The sequence below is a fragment of the Lithobates pipiens genome, unplaced genomic scaffold, assembly GCF_037356315.1.
Source record: "Lithobates pipiens isolate NorthernLeopardFrog02 unplaced genomic scaffold, aLitPip1_a1.2 Scaffold_13, whole genome shotgun sequence".
Taxonomy (NCBI): Eukaryota; Metazoa; Chordata; class Amphibia; order Anura; family Ranidae; genus Lithobates; species Lithobates pipiens.
In genome coordinates, this window is record NW_027507718.1 from 422383374 (window position 1) to 422406020 (window position 22647).

At 46.3% G+C, this 22647-nt stretch overlaps 1 protein-coding gene across 1 annotated transcript in view; it reads left to right on the forward strand.

Moving 5' to 3' along the window:
• Nucleotides 1–1403: 1403 nt before the first annotated feature.
• The window catches only part of RFC1 (replication factor C subunit 1), a 131441-nt gene continuing 110197 nt past the window's right edge, over nucleotides 1404–22647 (forward strand). The window contains exons 1-3 of the mRNA XM_077477628.1: nucleotides 1404–1568; nucleotides 12267–12413; nucleotides 13496–13574. Of these exons, the coding sequence (XP_077333754.1) occupies nucleotides 1566–1568; nucleotides 12267–12413; nucleotides 13496–13574 (229 nt within the window). The 5' untranslated portion in view covers nucleotides 1404–1565. The remainder of the gene's footprint in view (nucleotides 1569–12266; nucleotides 12414–13495; nucleotides 13575–22647) is intronic.

Sequence of the window (22647 nt, forward strand, 5' to 3'; positions counted from 1 at the left end):
TTATATAGGGACAAGGGGTGGGGTCACTGGGTGATGTCACATGGTGACCCCGCCCTTATGATGTCACAGTCCCAACTTTTCTCCGTGATCGGTAGAGTGAGAGCAATAAATCTTGCCCTAGAACTCCTCTGTAACTAAAAACATGCAACCTATAGAATTTTTTAAATGTCACCTATGGAGATTTTTAAGGGTGAAAGTTTGTCGCCATACCACAATTTTGAAGTGTGACATGTTGGGTATCAATTTACGTTGTAACATTATCTTTCACAATCTCAAAAACAATTGGGATAAATTTAGTGTTGTCTTATTTTTTAATTAAAAAAAGTGTATTATTTCCAAAAAAAGTTTGCTTGTAAGACCACTGCACAAATACGCTGTGAAAGAAAGTATTGCAACGTCCGCCATTTTATTTTCTAGGGTGTAATGCCCCGTACACATCGGACTATCCGGTGGACTTGGTTCAGTGGACCAGAGCTCCGGCGGACTTTTTTTTCCCAACAGTCCGGCGGACTTAGAAAGAAGTTTTGAGTCAAAATTGTCCGCGGGACTGCTGAGTCTGCCCGTCTGTGGGCTAGTCCGCTGGACTTTTGAAATGAACGGACTTGCCCACACACGGAGTAAAGTCCGTTCATTTTGAACATGGCTCCAGGTAGATGGAACTAGCGAAGGAAGTGAATGTCGCCGCCTCCATCGGCGAGATTAACACGTCGCTTTCCCCGTCACCTAGTATGGACATAAAGGAAAAGCCCTATGCCGAAAAAAAAGGGCGTGGGGGTTCCCCCAAAGCCCATAGCAGACCCTTATCCGACAGGAGGAAGCATGGCCTCCCCTCAGGGATTAGGGATGAGCTCAGGCGTGTTCGCATGGACCACCTGCAGAGCCCGCCAGGAAGTCAGCGCAGCGCTAATCACAGGCAGTGAGACATTGCCCCGATGTGCGGCTGTAGAGATCGGGCAATATCTCACTGCCTGTGATTAGCGCAGCGCTGCGTTGACTTCCTGGCGGGCTCTGCACGTGGTCCATGCGAACACGCCTGAGCTCATCCCTAATCCCTGAGGGGAGGCCATGCTTCCTCCTGTCATTGAAGACAACAGCACAGCCTGGGCTCATTGGGGGACGATGCTGTCTGTGTATATTGTGATAGGTCAGGAATGGATTCTTGCAGATGTAAACATGGAGCTGTGTGAATGTCAGTATATATACAATGTGGCTTCTTTTACTTTGCTTAAACAATAACAGACAAGAAATGCGAGGGAGATACTGAGCGCTGACTGGACGGGCAATGACAGGACGGCGGGAAACGCCGTACAGACACCTGACTACTGTCGGACGCCCGGGGTCATGTGACCATCAGAAACTTATACGCTCACGGGGAGGGACATGCGCAGTTTGGAAAAGGAGGTGCAGGCTCGCGCACGGGGGCGAGCACGCAGGAAGGGATGCATGCTTGCTGTGTTTCATACTGTAGGCTTGCTGCCTGATCTGGAAGACTTGGCGCCAATCGCGGGGTGCCGGGGGTTTGGTGGCGGGACGGGAGGACGTGTGATGAGACTGCAGGGCTTGCCATGGTATGTACTAAGAGCTGGTCTGCAGCTATTCTGCACCGTCAGGCAGAATATAAACCATGGATGCAATGCTTATCTATGAGGGTGGGAATGAATGTAGCTTTAATTCTGATTTCTATTGCACTAAATGTCAGGCCTGGACATTTCTGATGTTCTGTGATAATACATATCATTTCCATACTGGCCTGTGATCAGTGCACCCAACACCTAAGGAAGTCCTCTGATCTCAACTGTCATCTCATCGGGTCGCATGACTGAGCGCCCAGGAATTGCCAATATGGGATCCCTGTAGGTGGGGGGCTGACCCCAGGTCTGATAGTGTCATCTGACGCATGGCCAACTGTCAGCAGGGCCATGCTGATCTACGTACATCTGTGGGATGAGCAACCGAATTAACACAAAAAAAAAAATATTCAGCCGAGCTGTTATTGGGAGATCATGGGTCAGATCAAGAGATGAGTAGCACCATTCGGGTGCAGAAAGACAGTGGGTACAAGAAAGGGAAGCACATATCAGTGACGAGAAACATTAGAAGGGATCATTAGTGCTGGAGGCAGCGGGGGTCAGTGGTGACATAGAAAGAGTCTGGGGAGTGGAGGTGGTGCAGGATGTGAGAGAATGCAGTAGAGATCAACGGTGTTGGAGGAGACAGCAGGGAGCAGTGGTGGTGCAGGATGTAACAGCGGGGAGCGTAGGTGGTGCAGGATGTGACAGCGGGGAGCGGCGGTGGTGCAGGATGTGACAGCGGGGAGCGGCGGTGGTGCAGGATGTGACAGCGGGGAGCGGCGGTGGTGCAGGATGTGATAGCGGGGAGCGGCGGTGGTGGTGCAGGGTGTGACAGCGGGGAGCGGCGGTGGTGCAGGATGTGACAGCGGGGAGCGGCGGTGGTGGTGCAGGATGTGACAGCGGGGAGCGGCGGTGGTGGTGCAGGATGTGACAGCGGGGAGCGGCGGTGGTGGTGCAGGATGTGACAGCGGGGAGCGGCGGTGGTGGTGCAGGATGTGACAGCGGGGAGCGGCGGTGGTGGTGCAGGATGTGACAGCGGGGAGCGGCGGTGGTGGTGCAGGATGTGACAGCGGGGAGCGGCGGTGGTGGTGCAGGATGTGACAGCGGGGAGCGGCGGTGGTGGTGCAGGATGTGACAGCGGGGAGCGGCGGTGGTGGTGCAGGATGTGACAGCGGGGAGCGGCGGTGGTGGTGCAGGATGTGACAGCGGGGAGCGGCGGTGGTGGTGCAGGATGTGACAGCGGGGAGCGGCGGTGGTGGTGCAGGATGTGACAGCGGGGAGCGGCGGTGGTGGTGCAGGATGTGACAGCGGGGAGCGGCGGTGGTGGTGCAGGATGTGACAGCGGGGAGCGGCGGTGGTGGTGCAGGATGTGACAGCGGGGAGCGGCGGTGGTGGTGCAGGATGTGACAGCGGGGAGCGGCGATGGTGGTGCAGGATGTGACAGCGGGGAGCGGCGATGGTGGTGCAGGATGTGACAGCGGGGAGCGGCGGAGGTGGTGCAGGATGTGACAGCGGGGAGCGGCGGAGGTGGTGCAGGATGTGACAGCGGGGAGCGGCGGAGGTGGTGCAGGATGTGACAGCGGGGAGCGGCGGAGGTGGTGCAGGATGTGACAGCGGGGTGGGGGGGGGCGGAGGTGGTGCAGGATGTGACAGCGGGGAGTGGCGGAGGTGGTGCAGGATGTGACAGCGGGGGGGGGGCGGAGGTGGTGCAGGATGTGACAGCGGGGGGGGGGCGGAGGTGGTGCAGGATGTGACAGCGGGGGGGGGGGGGGGGGGGGTGGTGCAGGATGTGACAGCGGGGAGCGGAGGAGGTGGTGCAGGATGTGACAGCGGGGAGCGGAGGAGGTGGTGCAGGATGTGACAGCGGGGAGCGGAGGAGGTGGTGCAGGATGTGACAGCGGGGAGCGGAGGAGGTGGTGCAGGATGTGACAGCGGGGAGCGGAGGAGGTGGTGCAGGATGTGACAGCGGGGAGGCAGCAGGAATCGGTGAGGATGCAGGATGTGACAGCAGGCATCGGTGGGGATGCAGGATGGGAGGGGAGGCATCGGTGGGGATGCAGGATGTGAGAGGAGGCATCGGTGGGGATGCAGGATGGGAGAGGAGGCATCGGTGGGGATGCAGGATGGGAGAGGAGGCAGCATCCATCAGTGTGGATGTAAAAGGTAGCACCAGGGATTGGTGGTGGTGGAGCAGGATGTGATGAGAGAAAGCAGCAATTAGTGGTGGCGCTGAATGTGACAGGAGGCAGTAAGAATCAGGGCTGACAAAGTTGGTTGCGGAGATTGGTGACCTATGAGCAAGTTGGAAGAGAGGCAGCAGGGATCCGTCACTGTAAACAGAGGACTTGGGTGTAAAATATCGTTATTAAAAAGACCACAGACAAACACTAGACGTTGGGCTGAGGTGGCATGTAAACCACAAGCTGATGGAGGTTCTCTTTCCAGCTGATGGAGGCATAAGAAGCAGCATCTAAATGTGTCAATTATACAGAAGATGGCATAAGGCAAATGGTATGACTTGGTAACAGTTGGAGACACTTTGTTGCAGCTTATTTAAAGTACAACAAAGTTGTAGAACTATAAGCAAAACTTATTTATTTTTTATTTTTGATTGAGTAAGGGAGGGTTATAACCCCGCTGGCTTTATTTTTGCCAAATGTGTCATTGGTGAGATTTCCCTTTCCTTTCTGTCCCGTAGCCAAAACGCAAAGTGAGATGCAATCCCCGAAAATGAGGGAGTCCCCGGTTGTTACCGGAACTAGTGTACCCTTTGGAAGATTTTTCCTCTTCCTTTTCTGGGGATAACTTAGAATTCAGGATCTTCTTTAGTGATGATGGCAGACAGGCCAAAGAGAGAGGGCGATCCTTCCTAATGGGGGGCACAGACAGCAATAAAAAGCCCTCTCCGAAAAAAATCTAATCTACTATTTCAACGTTTTATATTACTTTTTAAAAGTTACGCTGTAAAGGAACGAAGACTATTCCTTGTAAACAGCTGTCAGCTTTAAAGTATGAACAGGAGTCCAAGCTTCTTAACAAGGAAATAATATCTAATACTATATGCGACTGATATAGTAGATCAGACGAATTTGGGTGTTTCTCAAAATTCTCGTATTAGAAGAGCAGATCCTCAATTGGGGATGAGCATAATTTTGTGTTTCATAAGAACTTGGAATGCTGGGTAATTGTCTGTCGACAACAGTGTGCCTCAGCTGCCTGTCACTGGCTGCAGGGTGTCACCTGACACAATAAAAACATTGGATGTTGTGGTTTCAGTTTTGATTTTTTTTTTTTTTTTTCTTTCACAAAACTTTAATGCAAATGTCCAAGTGTCTGGTGTAAACAACCGAGCAATTGGTTTGTAGAGCCTGAACATGTAAATGGTCTTAATGTTTCATATTTTGTGTGCAAAGATGTCACATTGACTTGTAGTCTAAGCTGTAATGCTGTTTCTTATATTGGTGTATGATACAGTTACACCTTTGTAAATAAAAATGTGCTCCTGTGTAACCAAGCAGCTTTTACTTACAGATGAAAAGTGCAGTAGTGTTTATACATTTCATCTAACTACAGATTCATTAAGGGTGGAATACATTGAGCTTTTAAGATTCTTTGCTGCTTCTTCACTGTTTGCTGTACCCTCTCTCCTCTCATCGTATAGGCTCATATATAGCCATTAATGCATCATTGCTGAAAGGACAGTCTCGTATAGGTGACTATTTTAAAGTGGAGCTCAAGTCCAGGGGGTCAGAATTAAAGCCAGCAGCTCAACTGTCCAGAGATCCTGCGATTTTGGCCCCCCCGAGCTGATTCGTCAGTTGGCTTAGGGTGCAGGCGCCAGCATTGTAAGTAAGGGAGTCCCGGAAGTTAAGCCTTCTGACTGGTCCTGCTGTCTTCTGGGACCTGTGTGTCCCAGAAGGGGGGGGGGGGAGGAGTAAAGGCCATAAATGCTCATAGATCGCTGTGGAAGTGGGAGCATGAACCTGTCAAAACCAGGTACCTGCTCTTCCCTCCCCCTCAAATAGTGCCATTTTGGCAGTTGGGGGTGTGATCTCTATGGAGCGTCGGATGTCAGCGGGGACATGTCTGCTGACATCCGCTTCGATCCTAAAAAGTGTGACGGAGGAAAAACCTACTTTTCAATCTGTCATCAGATCGGGTGACGACGGAATCTGCAGTCTGTCGTCATCCGATCTCCCATAGGGGAGAGCGGCGCTCTGACAGGTCCGTCCCCACACAGTGTGCAGAGACGGGCATGTCATCTTCCTGCTCAGCAGGGATCGATGGAGGGATCCTTGCTGAGCAGGCGGATCATCACGGATCTGTCCCATGTGAAAGAGGCCTAACCTGTATTGAGTTAATAACAAATATTTGTTCATTTTAAAGTGGAGCTCCACCCGATTTATAGACAATGGCTCCCGATAATTATATAGCTGGCGTAAATATAAAAGGGACCTTTTTATATATATATATATATATATATATATATATATATATATATATATTTTTTTTTCAATGTACCTTTTTTTTTTATTTTTATTTTTTTTATTTTTTTCCTGCACATTTTGCCTATTTCCTGGTTCTGGGGATTGCGGATATGGGCGGGGTTGCTGCGGCTATTTCGTCAGTTCCTTTTGTTCTGCACTGTCTCCTGGGATCTTTTTTGCTTGTTCCTAGGAGTCTGTGCGGCGGCCTGGCACGAGTTATCGTGCGATTTAGAAACCTGAAGTGACGTCAGGCTTGGTTGCCATCTCAATGGGGCGGGACTTCCGACGACGCTTCCGCCTGTTGGCGATGGTAACCTGAGCTGTTGACGGCGCTCTGAATTATAGTTACTGGGCATGCGCGAGATCGGGATACAACGCGCAGTGCATCCTGGTACACTGCAACACTGTATCCTGGAAGAGAATGCCTGTGGTCTTCACATGCCCACAGGCAAGATGACAACTGCCCACAAGAGGAAATCGAATTTGTTTTTTAGAGAGAAAATTGACATCTGAATGACTTTTTAAAACTACAGCAAGTGAGAAATAACTTTTAAAGGAATTAATGCTATTCATTGTAACCAAAAAAAAAAAGATTTAGGCAGTGGAACCCCACTTTAAATTGCACCTTTGTTCAAAATGGTAAAAGCTGAACGTACACAAAACAACTAACCAAATTTCTCAAAAAATCTGGAGGTCTTAATTTTTCACTTTTCAGTGTTTTTAAAAGATCCCCCCCCCCCAGATATACAGTTTCTGAAAGCAAAGGGCTAGTATAATAAATGGAAGGTGCTAAAATGCACTAAAATTATTATTTAATTATTATTATTATTCAGTGCTTTACAATCATTATTAGTAGATACAAACACAGCAAATTTTACAAAATTCCTGCCAAGTTCCTTTTAAATATAAAAGCTAAACCTGTTTTGAGTTAATAAATAACAAATATTTGTAAATTTTAAATTGTGTCTTTTTGAGAAATAGAGAAAATCGGACGTACGCAAAAATGTCTCTAAAAATCTGGAGGTTTGACTTTTTCACTTACAGCTACCGAAGTTTGTAAAAGACTTCCCCAAACCATATATTTTCTGAAGCACATGACCAGTAGAATAAAAAGATGCTACTGATTTTTAAGGCACAGCGATATTTGTGCAAATGTTTATCAAAGCAATATTTTCATATTGAATTCCTACTAAATATAAAAAACAAATATTTGTGCATTTTAAAGAGGAAATGCAGTCTGCTCACATAATTCGTAATAAAAACGTCTTTGCCATTCTGAAGCTTCCCTCCAACCACTTTTACATTCTATTTTATATATACTGTGAATCTGTACTTGCCTAATACGCTGCAGAAATCTCCCTCCACTGAATCTGGCTGTATCCATTTTAACTGTGGGCAGCTGTAGCCTGTTCACTTCCTGGATTTACGCAGACGCACACCTCCAGCTCTGCAGCTCTCATTGGCCTTTTATGACTCTCCCCCCTCCTTTCTTTGCAATCTCTCATAAGAGTGAGAGAGCTGTGCATGATGTCATAAGCCTAGGCTTTTTTCCAGACAAGAAACAGGAAGTTTACTTAAATTAAAATTACTGGCAGAAAAAAAAAAGTTTTACTATCCAAAGTTGAAACAACAAGTGCAGAGGATTTAACAGATGGAAAGATGAAAAATGGCTGGAGTTCCACTTTAAATTGCACCTTTTTGTGAAATGGTGAAAACTGAAAGTACACAAAACTATAAATTAAATCAATTTGCTCAAAAGAAGAAAAAAAAACGGAGCTTTCTGTTTTTCACTTACAGCTTTCAGAATTTGACGTTTTCTAAAAGCACATGACCTGTAGAATAAAAAAAAGTGCTACTGATTGATTTTTTTAATTTTTATTTTTTTGAGCCCACAATAATTGCGCAAATGTTCATCATATCTCTATTTTGCTATTTTTGGCTGCACAGGCATAGCTGCGGTTCCCAATCTGGAGCGCTGTTTATGCCATGTGAGAACGAGGCCTTAGGCCCCTTTTACACAAGCAAACTGATCAGGTCTGCCTCTGTTTTTCAAGCAGGCCCAATCGGACCACCCATTATTATGGGTTAATGTAAATGGACATTTGTCCGTTTTACACCTGCTTGCATCCCCATCCATCTAATGTATTGAATGGAAAAAGACAGGCAGTCTGTTTCCATCCAATCATCCCATAGAAAACACGCGCCTGTGTCAGTGTCCGCTCTGCATCGGCGGAGAGGACGCAGTCCTGTTATGCACCTGCTCTCAGTGGGGATAGCAGATATATCCCCCCCCCCCCCCACTGAGCAGGAGGATCGGCTTGACAGCCATGTGAAAGGGGTCTTATGTGTGTGGTCAATTTTATTTTTGGGGGGGGGGTCTGTCTATGGTGAACTTTCAGAGGTCTAAACAGACCCAAATATCTTTTTTTTTGAGACCGAGAAAGGGACTGAAGAAAGTCCTTCTCTGTAGCACTTTGCATGAATGACTAAGGAATTTGTATAGAGACTCCTCATTTATTCATAAACTGACACCTAGTAAACTCTGTTTACTATGCTCAGCTGTCTGTGCACATAGGAGCGATCAGTAGTGATCAATGCCTGCATCCACTGTACTACAGGGAGGGGGCTTGTAAACGCATGTTTACTGAGCCCCAACTTTACCTGCACCTCTCCCTGTGCTGCCATATAGACCTGGCAGTGAAAGGGTTAAAGGAAACGAGCTTTGGCTGTACTTCTGCGGTTCGTTCTACACTTCTGTGACCTGTTTTCAGCAGACAGCGGGCTGAAGTCACAGAGCTGGTCCAGGACCAGGCAAGATTGTGACCACATGGTCAGGATTCGCCCACATGCTTTGACCTGCACCTGTCTCAGCCTCTTGGCGAGCCACTGAGAGCCTGAGCCGGCCGCTCCCACTCCCTCCCCTGCTGCACTTGCCTAGGTAAGTATGATAGGGGAAAAAAATCTCACACTTCTTCTTAAAGGGGTTGTAAACCCTTGTTTTGTTATTTTTCTTTTTCAATAATAAACGTCATACTTACCTTCCACTGTGCAGTTTGTTTTGCAGAGTGGCCCCAGTCCTCCTCTTCTGGGGTCCCTCAGCGGCGCTGGTGGCTCCTCAATGCATTTCGCAACTGCAAAGTGGCGTAGCTTTGTCTTGGACATTTAGGGATGCATGCTCTAGGTAAAAAGGTTGACACAGGCCAACTTAAAGGGGTTTTAAAACCTCATGGTTTTTCACGTTAATGCATTCTATGCATTAAGGTGAAAAACCTTCTGTAGTGCTGCCCTCCATCCAGAGCTGTATTTACTCTCGCTCTCTGCTCCGTGCCCAAGTAAGGTAGGAGAGTGAGGAGTAGAGGTCGGCCGATATTTGGACTTTTTAAAGAATTCGGCAGTTGTTCAAATTATGCAGATTTGCGGCTGCTATGTTATCCTCAGCCCGCAGGGCTGCCATCAGGGGTGTACAGGCAGTAGCAGTATTGAGGTAAGGGACCCGAGCCCCGATGGCCTGCGTGGCCCCCCTACAGCATGTGAAATTAATTCTTCACCCGCGCCACCGATGGCCTGCGTGGCGGCTGGTCTCTAGAGTAGAAGAGAAGGAGAAAGTTTCACCCGCAACCCCCCCCCCCCCCCTCCCTGGTATAAGAGGAAGAAAGCATCATTAGCATGTCATTAACTAGTTCCCGACTGGCGCACGCCGATGTATGTCGGCAAAATGGCACGGGCAGGCATATTGGCATACAGGTACATCCATTTTTAAATACCGCCCTGCCATTGCGATGCTGATCTCTGTTCCATGTGATTGGAGCAGAGATCAGTGTTCACTAAATGAAAGCCCAGCCCCCCACAGTTAGTAACATGCCCCTAGGAACACTTAACCCCTACACTGCCACCCCCTGGTTAACCCCTTCACTGCCAGTGTCATTTACACAGGAATCACTGCATTTGTATAGCAGTGATTGCTGTATAAATGACAATGGTCCCAAAAATGGCTGATGTGTCCGCCATAATGTCGCAGTCACAATAAAAATCGCTGATCGCTGCCATTACTAGTAAAAAATAAAAAAATTAAAATAATAAAAATGCCTCAAAACTATCCCCTATTTTGTAAACACTATAACTTTTTTGCTTATTGCTTAACAAAGTAAAAAATAATGCGTTTTTTTTTTCAAAATTGTCGCTCTATTTTTGTTTATAGCCCAAAAAATAAAAACCGCAGGGGTGATCAAATACCACCAAAAGAAAGCTCTATTTGTGGGAAAAAGAGGACATCAATTTTGTTTGGGAGCCACGTTGCACGACTGTGCAATTGTCAGTTAAAGCGGCACAGTGCCGAATCGCAAAAAGTGGTCTGGTCTTAAGCCAGCAAAAATGGTCCAGTCTGAAAGTGGTTAAACAAGCCCGAGCTTCCACCGTCTGTCTGTCTAGTAACCCCCTAGCAGGTGATCGTGGCCAGCACTAGCTAGCTCCTCTTCCTTCCCTGCTGAGGCTGGCTGCTAGGTTTGCTTGGCTGCAACGGGGGGGGGGGGGGGTCAGCCTTATCAGTGTCTATCTGCATGCACCTAGATACCAGAAAGCAGCATGGAGGGTAACTCACAAAAATGTAATGTGTGCGGCTGTGCTGTCTGCATATTTGGATCTTGTTTAGTCTCCTTCGATGGGACACCTGGCTGAGGCTGACAAGCTGGCATTGAGTTGCATTGTGAAAATGGATGAGGATGACTCTGGGTGGATATGAGTTACATTGTGAAGAAGCTCTCCACAATGTAACGCTCTCATCCATTTTCACAACTCAGTCATTCTCCACAATGCATCCCCACCCATGCCCAACACCATCTATCCATGCATCCCCACCCACGCCCAACACCATCCATCCCTCTCATCCATGCATCCCCACCCACGCCCAGCACCATCCATCTCTCTCCACAATGCATCCCCATCCACGCCCAGCACCATCCAGTAATGTGAACAGGGGGCAGAGCTGCAGTGTAAATTTGGGGGGAGAGATGGAGATAATCTATGGGGGGGGGGCAAAGTTGCAGGGGCTGTAATGCGAATGGGAGGGCCAGGGTTTCAATGAAAATTATGAAGACAGCTGTGAGGGGACGGTGATGTAAATAAGGGGGTGGGCAAAGCTGCAGGGGCATAATGGGAATGGGGGGTGGCAGAGCTGCAATGTAAATTAGGGGACAGAGCTGTGGGGGGGGGGGGAGCCATGGGGGGCTGTGATGGGAAGGGCTTAACAAAGAACACTGCTGTGGGAAAGGGATGTTGTAATGGAGGGCAGAGGAAATTGGGGGGGGGGGGAGGGGGGTGTGACAGGGGGCAGAGGATACTGACATAAGAAGGGAATTGTGATATAAGAAAAGGGGGGCTATGATATGAAGGACCTGAGTTATCGCACAAACTGTTGATTTTTTTATTTTTATTTTTATTTTTATTTTTTATGGACCTTGCTGTGTGCAGTCATGTTGGAACAGGAAGTTCCCACAAAGTTGGGAGCATGAAATTGTCCAAAATGTCTTGGTATGCTGACGCCTAAAGAGGTCCCTTCACTGTTATTAGGGGACTAAGTCCATTGAATTGGAGCCGAGACTGTGAGCCAGGCCTTCTTGTCCAACCTCAGTGGCTGACCTCACAAATGCGCTTCTGGAAGAATGGTCAAACATTCCCATAGACACCTAAACCTTGTGGGACAGCCTTCCCAGAAGAGTTGAAGCTGTTATAGCTGCAAAAGGTGGGCCTACTCGATATTGAACCCTACGGACTAAGACTGGGATGCCATAACAGTTCATGTGCGTGTAAATGCAGGTGTCCAATACTTTTGACAATATGGTTCACACCTGAATTTCTCCTGAACCGCTTGCAAATATTGCATCGAAGGGGGATGAAATTCCTCTGTCAGAACCGGACCGCACATATGTGAACCTGGTCTAAATGGATCCAAGGGCAAAATAATTAGCTGTAATTGGTATTGGCGAGTACTTGAGGAAAAGTATCCTTATTCGTACTCTGACTTAAAAAAACTGGTATTGGTGCATCTCTACAGAAAATGTTTGTGAAATGCACAGCAATACATGACCAGTGCTTACAAAACACTTTAAAGTGGCTGTGTTTGCAGTAAGTTTATACATTTTATAGGCTGCCTAGTAGATTGGAGCCCTAGATGTTCTTCTCATTTAATAGCTGTATCTTGTTTCTCTTAAAGGATATTAGAAAATTTTTTGGAGTAAGCCCAGTTGCCAAGAAAACCTCTAATGAAAAAATTGATAAAGAGAGATCTAATGAGAAAATCGATAAAAATGCGAGATCTAAAGTGTCTGAAGTCACAGAACACAAAAGGTCTAAAGATAAGGTAAGTGTTACTTTTGTATTCGTGGTCGCCAAACTTTTCAAACTAAGGGCCAGTTAACTGCCCTTCAAACTTTAGGGGAGCCGGACTGTGGCCAGTGGGAATAGAAAATGCTTTGGCATCAGTGGGAGTAAATGGCATAGGCTTGGTGGTCACTGGGAGTAAATTGCATCATTGGTGTCAGTGGGAGGAATAGTTCCCCATCTCTGGTGGCAGTGAAAGTAATAGTACCCCATTGTTGGTGGTCAGTTGGAGAAGTAGTGCCCTGTCTTTGGTGCAGTGCAAGGAATAGTATCCCAAGGGCCAGTTAAAAGCAAACGAAGGGCCACATTCGGCCCACAAGTTGCAGTTTGGAGACCCCTGCTTTATATATTAGTACACAGTGGGTATACTTTCTTTACCTACGGTAATGGAAGGTTTATAGAGAGGGGTAATCCAAAAATGTAGTTGTCCATAGAACAAAAGCTGAAGGGAAATTGTCTAAGAGGGTGATTCCCATCACTTTGTGAGATTTCCTCTAACTTCCAGGAAGTGAAGGGAAATTTGCCCAATGGTACACAAAAACTTAAAAAAATTACCTGGCATGAACATGCTTTCCAAAACGAAAAAAGGTTTTGGCTATATATGCACAAATTGCAAATGTTCCATCTTATGGTATGTTTTCACAGGCGAGGCAAATGGCACTGCGGTGCTCTTACAGTGCATGCAATCGGGCCCTCTCAAATGCCATATATAAAAACTAATTCAGGGACTGCTGCACTTGTAGTTTATTGAAAAAATATTTACATATCAAAAAAGTTACATATCCTTCCACACAACAGTTTCGTGCTATAATGCTTACTCCCTTCTTCAGGTAGGAGCAAGCATATCTTCTAGTATGTGGGATTTTATGAATAATATGAATAAATAGCATGGTGTCTGCAGAAGCCCATAAGAAAGCCCAACCGAGCCAACTAGAAATTATATAGCAGCCAAGCACAATGGTTTAAGCTGTTATAAGGGTATCGTACACAATGCAATGTGAGGTTATTTTATGACCTCTGTGGTTTTATTTACTTATTTATTTTTTATTATTTTTTTTTTAGTTGAAGAGTCCAGCCAGTGATGATGATGCAAGGAAAAAGCAGCAAACTAAGAAGAAGAGGAGGGTGATCATTGACTCAGGTCATATCTTTATCACATTTGTTTCATTGGTCTACATGCGTTGATTGTCATGTGTGGGGCTTTAAAAATACACCTGACAGTTGTAACGGACAGGATTCTGGGCAATGTAGTAAAAAAAAGACCGCCTCTATTCTAGATTTTAGCAGATTTATAATAATTTTAATAAAAACTGCTTTGAATTGTTGAACTGAGTAATAGCACCAGGACTGTTTTGAATTGGAATTTTGGTTTTGTATGCGCTCTACCAAAAAAAGGTCAGTTTTTATCTTCCATACCAGAAAAATTAAGCTAAAGGGTTTCTTTTCCTAAAGTAGTGGATCTCCTTCCAGCAGCCCATGATAGGGTTGTCAAATAACTGAAAAAAACAAGCTGCTATTACAGCTCCACTTCTTTTCCAGATGGAACACTCTCATACTTCAAATAATTATGTGAAAGTATGTAAATATAAAATTTTTAAAGCTGAATTACATGTATTTATTTTTGCATAGTTGCCTTGGTCCAGCTTGGACTATTGTAAATATGCATATGCCATACCTGGATGATCCCTGTGGAAGCATGTCATCACTGTAGAGGCTGTTATTACAGCAGTCCTCTCTATCTTGTGGCATCATTCAGAAAACGCCTTGAATCCTTAATGGTTGCAAAGAGTTCTCTGTTTAGACAGAGTGGAGAGACGGGGCAGTAATGTTACAATCTTCACCTAGTCCAACCAGAGAATGCTTTGCATTGACCGAAAAAAATAAAATAAATGCAAAGTGTGCTCTGAATCACACCCACGACAAGCAAGTGAACCCCATTGGTTACTTTGCGGCAAGGTAATCGCCCATCATGGAAGCTGGAAGACTGCAAGGATCACTATAGTAGTTCCGCTTCCAGCCGGATCAGACAAGTAATGAAATATGTATACTTGTATTGGTCCAAGCTGGATTAAAGTGTGCAAAAATAAATCCATATTTAGAGTTTAGCGGTCACCCACTTTGTTTCTTTGTAGTTCAGCTAGAAGTTCCCCTGTATTTGAATTGTACTTGAAAAATTGAAATTATATTTCAAAACCAACACAAAAATATTGAGGTTGGGACAGATATATACTTCTGTCTGACAAAATAAATGTGTGTGTGTAATAAAAAATAAAAAAAATACACACATGCACAGCCCTTAAAAATTCCACTCGCAATTTGAGAGCCGCCCGGATGATCAGAGCGCAGCTCAGAGAACACAACGATAAGAGCTTTCATTTCAGATGTTGTGTTCCCCGTTGATTGCTGTATATGACGTTAAGAGGCGGGAACACAGCAATTCAAATGAAAACTCTTATTGCTGAGTTCCCTGCACTCTGATCATCCAGACGGCTGTCCTATTCCTCTCCTCCCTGGCCCAGGCTGCATGGGTGGGCACAGATAAAGTTGTTAAATGTTTTATGCAGAATTAAGTTATACGAATAAATGTTATTTCATGAGATAATTTATGTGGGCGTGTTTAGGGGCGGAATTGGGTGGGGCAACTGGCAAAAAACTTGAGGCCTGGCTAATATTAATAAAAAAAATATATAATTATTTTACACACACTTGTGCTTATAAGTTTACATACCCTGGCAGAATTCGTGATTTCTTGCCCATTTTTCAGAGAATATGAATAAAAATAAACGTTTCTTTCACTCACGGTTAGTGTTTGGCTGAAGCCATTTATTATCAATCAACTGTATTTACATTTTTTTTTTTTTTTTTTTTTAAACGTGCACACGTTGACACATAGGGGTTTGAATGGCTGTTAAAGGCAACTGTCCTTGTGATCTGTTTGCTTGTATTTAATATGTATGTGTATATATTTGTGTGTATGTGTGTGTGTGTATATATATTTGCACACTCACATTGGTCCCTACCCTCAAGGAGCCCACAATCCAAGGTCCCCATTCATATACTAGGGCTAATTAACCTACCTGCATGTCTTTGGAGTAATAATAATATAGTATAGTCAGTGAGTTTCTGAACTCCTGACAGACCCTTGCATCTTTCATCCAGTGCTGCACTGACATTTCTGGATTCAGAGTCATGGGGAAAGTTAAAGAATTGTCGAAGGATCTGCGGGAAAAGGTAGTTGAACTGTATAAAAGGAAAGGGATATAAAAAGACATCCAAGGACTTAGAATGCCAATTGGCAGTGTTCAAACTCTAAGACTGGGTTCACACATGTGCGGTGCAAATTCCAGCTCCGTTTTCTCTGCGAAGAAAAAAATCCCCCTACAGTTAGAACACACCTAGGGAACAGTTAACCCCTTGATTGCCCCCCTAGTGTTAACCCCTTGATTGCCCCCCTAGTGTTAACCCCTTGCATGCCATTTATACAGTAATCGGTTAATTTTTATAGTACTGAGTATACATGTCACTGGTCCCAAAAATGTGTCAAGTGTCCGATTTTTGTCCGTTGCAATATCGCAGTCCTAATAAAAAAATGTGTTGTTTGTCGCCATTACTAGTTTAAGGGCAAAATATGGCTTTTTTTTTTTTGTATACGCTATAACTTTTGTGCAAACCAATCAATATATGCTTATTGCGGTAGAAGAATCGGCCTAAACTGAGAAGAATAATTTTTAATTTTTTTTATTTGGGATATTTATTATAGCAAAAAGTAAAAGATAAAGATTTTTTTTTTTCAAAACTGTTGCTCTTTTTTGTTTATTACAAAAAATTAAAACTGCAGAGGTGATCAAATACCACCAAAAGCTCTATTTGTGGGGGAAAAAAGGGACATAAGTAGTTTAGGTACAGCGTTGCACGACCACGTAATTGTCAGTTAAAGCAACTCAGTGCTGTATCGCAAAAAAATTCCTAGTCATTGAGCAGCCAAATCTTCAGGGGCTGAAGTGGTATCAAAATCGGAGGACTTTCAGACCGCACAAGTGTTAGGCTCCATGCACACTGGCCTTTAAACGTTGATTCTACAGGCGTTTGACGTTTTTCACCCTTTGTCTTTCAGGACAGCACCTGGAGAGAGAGCACAGCTCCACCCACTTTCCCAGGAAACACTGCAGATCACTTTAAAGACTGGACACTTCCACCATGTCCTCAGTTGTAGTGTTTCCTCTGGCCATGGTGGAAGCGCTGCAGGGAACTAAGGGGTGCTGCGCTCTCTCCAGGTGGAGAGAGTTGGAGGCATACCGTTGTTTGCTGTTTGGACAGACCTGGCTCAGCTTCCTCCCTTCACGTGCGGGGGTCGCTCCGGTGTCCGCTCTCCTTCATACCCAGGGTGGTCAGGCCGTGGAGGTTCCACCCTCTTCTAGACCAGCGGCTGGGTCTGGGACGCGGCCGAGATTCATATCTTGCGCTGTTCGTTCAGGCTCACGCCTTCCGGGTCCGGATGACGAGTGCGTCATTCCGGCCGGGGGCGGGACTTCCGACGGTGTGACGCGGCTTCCGGTTCCAGCCGCTAGAACGCAGGGAGAAGGGGCGGTCTCCTCGGCTGACATCACTTCCGGGATTGGCGCGGAATTTAAACAGATAAAAGCTCCCCAATGCCATTGATCCTTGCTGAACGATGGAGGAGGATCAATCGGCGGTGGCAGGAGCAGGAGCCACAATTGTCAGCCAGGCTCAGGTAAGCAGGGGCAGTGGTCTCTGTCATTACTGTTTGAGCCTTGATTGTTTTCTCCCTTCCTTGCATTGGGAAGCCTGCAGCATTGTTTTCCTATGATGTTATTTAGGAATAATGCTTTCAATAGTTGTTTAGTGAGTCTGGGGGGGGATTCACTGGCTGAAGAGCAAATAGAATGTGAAAATTTGTTAATCTGTTCTATTTGGCAGCATATCTTCTTTTTTCTATTTTTGTATATTGTAACTCAGGTTTGGGGTTTTTTCCTTGGTATATTTCAGAAAGCGAAAGAAAAGACCAAACATGTCTCCCCTCCCAGCAAGAGGAGGTGCCCATCATGTAAAAACGTACTAAGAGATTCTTGGACTAAGGTGTTATGCAGGTCCTGCATAAGCGACTTGGTCAAAGAAGAAGCAGCTTCCAATACCCCTGCATCTCAGCAGGGAGAACTACTAAGTTCTTTCAGGAAAGAATTGTCAGATACCTTTTGAATCTTTCCGGTCTTATTTAGACAGACGCCCAGCTGCAGGTAGTGGCTCGGCGCCCCGTTCTCACTCTCCAGCATCTGCATCCAGGGGGGCAGTGACTCGGAGGAGGAGGAACATGGTACGTCCTCTGTTTCAGGGGAGGGGGCAGAGGAAGTAAAGGAGGCTTCTGCTTCTTCATCCTGGTATAAATTATCCTTAGAGGAGGTGGATGACCTGCTTAAAAATATCCACACTACTCTAAATATCACAGAGGATAAGGCCCAACTGTCACTACATGACAAAATGTTTCAGGGTTTGGGCGAGGTGAAACGCAGAGTTTTCCCGGTGCATACGTTTCTATCCGAAACTGTTAAAAAGGAATGGAGAGACCCTGAGAGGGCTCCTTTCTTTTCCAGGTCCCTCAAACGCAGGTTTCCCTGGAGGAGGATAGCTTGCAGATGTGGAACAAGAAACCTAAGCTCGACACGGCCTTTTCTCAGGTCTCAAGGAATACGGATCTTGCGTTTGAGGACATGGGTATCCTCAAGGATCCCATGGACAAAAGAGCTGATTTCCTCCTAAGGAAGGCCTGGGACTCAACATTGGCAAACCTCAAGCCAGCAATGGCTTCAACTGTAGTAGCCAGAAATTGTAAGCACTGGCTAGAACAGTTAAAGGACCATATTGAGGCAGGAACACCTAGAAAGGACCTGCTCGATACCTTGCCTGTTCTCTTAAAAGCAGTGGGGTATATGGCGGATGCCTCGGCGGAGTCAATTAAGATCTCAGCCAGGTCCTCAGCCCTGATAATCTCAGCCCGTAGGGCCTTATAGGTGAAGACATGGACAGGGGATACTGCCTCAAAAGCCAAATTATGCAGTCTTCCGTTCGAGGGAGATTTGGTGTTCGGCCCCGACCTTGAAGCCATTCTGGACAGAACGGCTGACAAGAAGAAGGGTTTTCCTGTTAAAAAGAAGGTGATTCCCCAGAGCACTAAAAATTTTCGTGCTTTTCAAAAAACCTCAGAGACCAAAGAGACAGGATATAGGAGGCCCTGGAAGCCTCAGAGGGGAAGGGGCAAGTCGGGAGTGTTATTCCGCCCCCCCCCTACCCCGAACCCAAAAAGCCAGTGACGGTCTTCCAGCTGTGGGAGCAAGGTTACAGGCCTTTTTTCCGCAGTGGAAGTCAGTGACAAACAGTCTGTTCATCCTCAAAACAATAGAAGAGGGTTACAGGCTGGAATTCGCTCATCCCCCCCCCCCCCTCCCACGCGGTTTTATGTAACCCAGGCTCCTCAGGACCCAGAAAAATCAGTAGCCATGATCTCTATTCTGCGGGAACTGATGCAGCAAAAGGTGATCATGTACGTTCCCCCCCGAGGAGATAGGGCTGGGCTGTTACTCACACATTTTCCTTGTAAGGAAACCATCGGGCAAATTCAGATTGATTCTGAATCTGAAGATTTTAAACAAATCGATCAGATACAAAAGATTCAGGATGGATACAATCTTCTCGGTGAAGAGTCTTCTGATGCCAAACTGTTTTATGGCATCCATAGACTTAAGAGATGCATATCTCCATGTGCCCATGGCCATAGCTTCACAGAAATATCTGAGGTTTGCGCTCAGGATGGGAGGCTCGGTGATACATCTCCAGTTCAGAGCTCTCTCGTTCGGTCTATCCTCATCTCCGAGGATATTTACAAAGATCGTAGCAGAAGCCCTGGCCCCCCTCAGGGTAGAAGGTATATCAATCGTTCCATACTTGGACGACCTTTTAATTTTTGCCAATACAAAACATCTATTGGAGAGGGACCTGGGGAGGACAGTAAGACACTTAGAGGGTCTCGGATGGCTGATAAACAGGGAAAAATCAAGCATGATTGCATCCCAGTCGATAAAGTTCCTGGGGTACACCATCGACTCCAGACAGGAAAAGATTTTTCTCCCAGTAGAGAAAATAGAAAAAGTCCAGAGTGCTGTGAAGAGGACCCAGACAAACCTGTCTATTTATGTCAGGGCAGCCATGTCTGTTTTGGGCCTCCTCACAGCATCCATCCCTGCAGTACAGTGGGCATGCCTGCATGCAAGGGAGCTCCAACAGGCAATATTGACGAATTGATCCTACGGGGAGTCCCTGGAGAAACAATTCAGGATGCCCCCTCGGGTCCAGAGAAAGCTCTGGTGATGGAGGAATCACTCAAATCTAGACAGGGGTCTACTTTGGTGTTTTCTGGTAGACCGGAGGCTGACTACAGACGCAAGCTCCTGGGGGTGGGGTGAAAAAAGGAAGAAGGGGTAAAGGTGCGCTATGGACCCTAGATTATTAATAAAACTACACCTAGAGGTGAACAACCCAAACTACAGAAAATGAAGAAAAATTTGAAGTAAAATAAAACCCTAGTGGTGAAAGAAAGGGGCTGCCACTACCGTTTAAATTCACCCAAAAGGTGAATTTAAGGCTTGATATATACTCACCTGGGGGTGGGGTGCCCACCTGGAAGGGCAGATGGCCCAGGGGAGCTGGACAGTCAGGGAGTCCAGGAGATCCTCCAATTGGAGGGAACTCAGGGCCATCCTGCTCGGACTATGGGCCTTCAAGGAAGTGGTTCAAGGTCTCCATATCCAGATCTTATCCAACAACGCCACAGCTGTATCCTATATAACAAGGCAGGGGGGCACAAGGAGCAGGGTGCTGCTATCCTTGGCCAGCCAGATTCTGTCATGGGCAGAAGGCAACCTGAGGTCCATATCAGCAGTACACCTCAAAGGGGACCTGAATGTTGTAGCGGATTTTCTGAGCAGGGAAAGAGTTCGGGAGTCAGAATGGAGTCTGAACCCCGAAGTTTTTCAGGATCTGACAGTGAGATGGGGTCTGCCTCAGATCTATTTGCGTCACGGAGCAACACCAAAGTGAGGGCCTTCTTCTCTTTAAACAGGCAAGATCAGGCAAGGGGACTGGATGCCCTAGCACACCCGTGGGATTTCCGCCTGTGCTACGCTTCCCCCCCCCTTTTCAAATGATCCCTTTGGTTCTAAAGAAATTGCAGGGGGAATCCACAAGTCTGATTTTAGTGGCCCCCTTTTGGCCCAAAAGGACATGGTTTCCTACCATACAGAGGATGGCGGTGGGACCCCACTGGGTTCTTCCGCTTCGAAGGGATCTCCTAACCCAGGGACCTCTTCAGCATCCGAACATCGGGCAGCTCAACTTAACCGGGTGGTTACTGAGGAGCAAATTTTAAAGAAATGGTGCCTATCAAAGGAATTCCCTCCCCAGGAGATACTTTCGGTTCTTGAATTTCTCCATGAGGGCATGGAACTAGGGTTGGCAGCCAGTACCCTGAAGACACAGGTGGCTGCTTTATCGGTTTTCCTTGAGAGACGGTTATCTCAAGAACCGCTTATTAGATTTTTTTTAAGGCATTGGCCAGAGCTAGGCCTGTACCATTTAAGTTTTTCCCTAAATGGGGCCTGTCTTTGGTTCTACAGGCATTGACCAAGGAACCTTTTGAACCCCCAGTAGAAGCGACTATCAGGTTGTGGTCGCTTAAGTTAGTCCTTTTAGTGGCTATTACATCTGCTAGAAGAGTAAGCAAATTACAAGCCTTATCAATAGTGGAGCCTTTCTGTTACATATTCCCGGACCGGGTGGTTCTTAAAACTGACACGGGTTTCCTACCAAAAGTCTCAACAGCCTTCCTTAGGACGCAGGAAATAGTTCTACCTACCTTTTTGTCCTTCACCTTCAAACGCTAAGGAGAAATCTTTTCATAGCCTAGATGTAAGAAGGTGCCTATTACACTATCTAGAGATCACAAGTGAGTTTAGGAAGGGCTATAGTGCGTCCAAAAATACTATAGCTAGGTGGCTACGAATGGCTATTAGGGAAGCCTATAGTGCATCCGGAGTAGAGCCCCCCCCCCCCCGCAGGGCTTGTCGCCCATTCCACTCGGGCAGTAGCAACATCCTGGGCGAAAAGAGCAGGGGCCTCTCCGAATCGAATCTGTAAAGCGGCTACATGGACAAGCTTCTCCACCTTCACCCGCCACTACAGGTTGGACCTGCTTTCAGCTTCAGACCAAGCGTTTGGCAGAAAGGTTCTGCAGGCAGTGGTCCCACCCTAGAGTAAGTACTCTCTTATCTCCAGGTGCTGTCCTGAAAGACGAAGGGAGAAAACCCTAGTTAGACTTACCGGTAACGGTATTTCTACGAGTCTTTCAGGACAGCGCCAATGACCCACCCTAGGTTGTATTTGAAAAATGTGGTGTTATTGTTATGTTCTGCTTATTTAATTTCAGCATGGCTGGAGGTACTCTATTAACAACTGAGGCCATGGTGGAAGTGTCCGGTCTTTAAAGTGATCTGCAGTGTTTCCTGGGAAAGTGGGTGGAGCTGCGCTCTCTCTCCAGGTGCTGTCCTGAAAGACTCGTAGAAATACCGTTACCGGTAAGTCTAACTAGGGTTTTTTTTTTTTTCTCCTGCCTCTAGAAGCACTTCTAACTGCTGGTTGCAAGCTGAACAGTGGAGCCTTGAGTGGAGTGTGAATAAGTTTTGCTTTTTGCCTGCTGGTGACTGCTGGGTTGCATTTTTAGGTTCTTTTGGGGCTTTTTCTTGTAGCTTTTATACCCTTTTCTGTCACTTTTTAAATAGTGTTTTTTTGTTTTGTTTTCTTCCTTTCCTTCCTTCAGCCTACTAATTAAGGGGAGGGTTTAATTGGGCACAGGTGCTTGAGGTCTATATAAGCTTGGGTTGAACTCATTTGAGCCTGCTCATCTTGAGTTTGTGAGAACTCTAAGTGGAACTGGTCAAAGTGGTGAGTTAAAACCTAGAGTTGAAAACAGGAGGTTATAACAGGGGTCATAGTACCTGTGTAGTGTGAGTACCTGAGTGTTTGAGTAGTGTGTGTGTGTATCATTAGTAATTGTGTATTGTGGGTGCACAGTGGTCTGTGAGTACCTGTGTACTGTCTTGTTGAGTATTAGTGTCAGGAAGCTAGTTGTTATGTAATTTGGACTGGGT